Genomic DNA, 3,820 nt, shown 5'->3' on the forward strand with positions numbered 1-3,820 from the left:
AAGATTTGCACTTCCTTGTAGCCTATTTGCTACCAAATCCAGAAAGACTTTTTCATCTTTATAGGTATATTCATTTAAATCGACTGAACAAATTAATCGATAGCCAACTGCAAGAGCTCTTTTTTGCATGATTGGATTGAAAATAGTGGTTATCATTTTGTCATAACCATGTCGAGCACTTATTGCTTCTACTAAAAAACCGCTCAAGAATCCAATAGCCTTACTAGCATATTTTTCACCTCTCAAGCAAGCAACATCATCGATAACGATCATTTTCTTTGGATCAAAGGATTCTTTTTTCTCTGCGTCTTCATATAATTGCATCATACAATCCATAATCGGAGCCATAGCTTCTCCATAGTTATCAACTATGTTCTCGCCCGCAGTCGCTTCAGTTGCCTTACTGTAAACATAACCAATTCCTACTCCAACTAATTTATTATTTTCTATATCTCGAGCAACGATTGCTAATTTATCTTCCATCGCCAATCGGCATTCAAATTTAGCAGCAAGGATATACTGCTCGACCGTTATACCTCGACTTTATAAATTTCATTTCGTTCAATAAAAGAGATAGCAATGACTTTCATAACATCAATATATAATAGTGATGCTGAATATACTTTTAAGCTTAGAATGAAATCAATAAGTCTGTAAATAGACTGCAGCACTTAGAGGGGCCTAGGACAGGTGATAAGGCAAGCGATGATGGATAGACTTTGAGCTTAAAATTAAATAAATAAGTCTGTTATTACATTACAAAACTATGTGAACCTATTTTGAGCATTACACTTACACTAGTTGTTTCTGGAGAGTGATCAACTTCACTATTCATGGTATGACTTTGAAGTTAAGAAATGAAGATCGTGGTATAAAGATGTATAACTTCATCATAGCAATGCAAATAATTTAAAAGTAGGTTAAATCTGTGCTCTTTTGGTTCAATAAGATTATCTATTGCTGGGATAAGTTATGGTGTACTGCCTCATTTATATGCATTATTTGTTCTATGTGCAATGTATCTTAATTAATTAATACGCTAAAAATCCGTTTAAGAAGCTATGTAACTTGATCTTAGCAATGCAAATAATAATTCATAAATTAATTATCTTCAACTCTGGATGTTCAATAAGATCAACTATCATTCCATTAATTATTACCGAAACTCCTTTCACTCTTGATAATTACGTACTGTAATTATACTTCTAACTTTATCTATATAATAGCGTACAATCACTTTTCAAAATGAGTATATATTTAAAATTACTTGTGTATTCCTAGACACACGGACGAAAATTTTTAACAATTTTGGATAACTTTCTAATTCCGAGTGTATCATAGAGTATATGGAATAGGCTATAAATAATTGATCTTTTTTAGAAGCAATAATAACCTGATAGTTAACAACTGAAATGCGCTTTAGCTACTTTACTGGTTCATTATTTTCATTGTAAGTAAACATGCAGTTTTCTTTTCAAATGATAAATATCATTATCCGTTAACATAGCGTATCATATGGAACTTTAATGACGGATTTTTATTAGTATAGCTAGTTTATTATTGATTACATTATAATCCCACCCTCCCGTTAATACAGAGTGAGGAACTTTATAGCTAGGGCTCACTTCCTTCTATTATATAATTATCATTCATAGATCTTACTAATGGTATCATATACGGTACTCTAGTGATATGAGATTAAATGCCATGACAAATTTAAAACATCACAACTAGCTAATTAGATAACCAAAATTAATAGCCAGCAATTAATTATAATATGTGCATGATTCTGCAGGAACTACTCGACGAAGAATTCACCTCCAAATTTGAAAATAGAGGAAATCAAGTAGAGTAGTGCCCGCTTTCTATCGCTTTGATATATGACATGTACAAACAATCTTGTACAACCTTCCATTTTTAATTTAACTTTATTCAATTTAATCCAATAAAGTAGAATAACATGCAAATTTCTGGTTACCCAGTGATTGAATAATCTAATTTTTGATCGCTGTTTACTTTGAATGATATACTACCGCTGTTATAAAATACTTCTATTTTAGTTAACATCCATGAGTAAAATGGCACTGAACCGAAATTTTTCTCTGATATTGAATTAAATATTTCTCTGTAGTACAGTCGCAAATGAGCCCAAAATTACGATTGCAAGATTGTAGTGAGATCATTTCAACTTGCATGTTAGATTATAAGATTGTCTAGGTACCCATTCGTAAAAGATGGTTCCATTACGTGGACTGTTTACTGCATAATATGTTATAGTCTATTCTTAGTATGTTTATTTTCCCCTACTCTATAGCGTAACTCTATGGATGTAAATCTACATTGAATAATTCACACTGTAGAAATCTACTGATACTCTAGTTGAATTGTATCGTAGAGCTAATTTAACGTAAAAGTAAGATACTTTTAGAAGCCATTCGCCTTGATAAGAAATTCCTCCTACTGTGCTCCCTACGTTATAAAAGCTGTCTTCATTCGTCTGTCTAGTTAGTGATTCCTGTTAGTTATACGTTATGCGTCTACGATTTACCAGTACCAATCCTAGGTACTATAGCTATCCGACTAGTCATGTCGTTACTCGCGCTGTAGCCTTGGATGGTTATCCTCTGCATGTTACCTCAATAAAAACTAGTATTTTACAAGTTATTCTTTTACAATTTATTGATTATTCGACGCTTACTCTTCTGAAGCATCACAGTAATGCAGCATATATAGATACAATAGTACAAAATAATGTAGCTTTCAATTTTCTTGTAATATATTGCTTAGGGTGGAATACATAGCTGTTCATTTAAACGAGAACTTTACCAGTTTATATCATGAACTAACGGTTACAGGCAATTTTAGTTCTTGCTTTAGTTTGAAGAAGACGCTTCATTACATTATCTATCAATCATTTTCAGGGTAAATAGCTTGGTTAAGATCGGCCTTATAGTGGACTTCAATTCAATCGATATACGCAAAATGAACTGAAAGGGTATCTTGTGTAACTGTTGATTGAACTGGTGCTCCTTTTCATCATTTTTATATAAAAATAGATGCAGCATTTTGATCATAGCTTACTCGGATTTAGTACTCCTATGTAAAGTGAAATTGAGCGAAAGCCATTCTTAGATATGGATTCATATACGCGTTCTTTACCATCATTTCCTGTAATACTGGCTACTTCGATACTATTAATTTCTTTCCAATTTGGAAGCATATCCAAATCATTTTTGGTGATTTTGTGTATGGCGATAGTTGCAGCATGTGTGTAGCCTTTTCTTTCTGCTAATACTAACGCAAATTCTGGCAGTATGTAACCGACACCTTTGCCTGATGCACTCTTTAGTACAGATACTTCATCAAGATAAACTATTCGATCGATGCCACCATATTGATGCCATGGTGTTGTTTTAAATAGTTCTACAAGAGCATTAAGAAGTGGGACAAGTTTACTACCACAGCGGTCATACGATTCCTGTCCATGGGTAACATTTATTGCTGTGGATAATGAATAAGCTACATGAACACCTATCATTTGGCCTTGTCTATTACGAGCTATGCATCCAATTCTACTCTCAACACTTTCTTGACAGGAAAAAGTAGAATCTTCAAGATATTCATCAGCAGACATACTTATACTTCTATAAAATGGATTGCTAGCCATACATTGTGCACTAATTCGACTTGCTTCAGCGATATCGCTCTTTTCCATTATATGATAGGAAATTTTATTCTTGAAGTCGTATAAATAGTTCTCATTTCCGGATCTAAATTGCCGTAGAAGCTGATCATACCATGCTAAATCTTTTCTAAACAT

General features: G+C 33.0%; 2 protein-coding genes across 2 annotated transcripts in view; both read right to left on the bottom strand.

Annotated features, from left to right (window-relative positions):
- TRIADDRAFT_61579 (uncharacterized protein) overlaps positions 1-483 on the bottom strand; it is a gene marked incomplete at both ends in the record, with an annotated part of 2,749 nt that extends 2,266 nt beyond the window's left edge. Inside the window, one exon of the mRNA XM_002117544.1 lies at positions 12-483. Within this exon, the coding sequence (XP_002117580.1) occupies positions 12-483 (472 nt within the window). The remainder of the gene's footprint in view (positions 1-11) is intronic.
- A 1,491-nt stretch (positions 484-1,974) lies between these two features.
- Positions 1,975-3,820, bottom strand: TRIADDRAFT_61580 (uncharacterized protein; the record flags this gene model as incomplete). The annotated part of the gene is made up of 2 exons (XM_002117545.1): positions 1,975-2,102; positions 3,082-3,820. The coding sequence occupies 2 exons, from the start codon at positions 3,818-3,820 to the stop codon at positions 1,975-1,977; spliced, it is 867 nt and encodes a 288-aa protein (XP_002117581.1).

Source organism: Trichoplax adhaerens, genomic scaffold (assembly GCF_000150275.1).
Source record: "Trichoplax adhaerens TRIADscaffold_25 genomic scaffold, whole genome shotgun sequence".
NCBI classification, from domain to species: domain Eukaryota; kingdom Metazoa; phylum Placozoa; class Uniplacotomia; order Trichoplacea; family Trichoplacidae; genus Trichoplax; species Trichoplax adhaerens.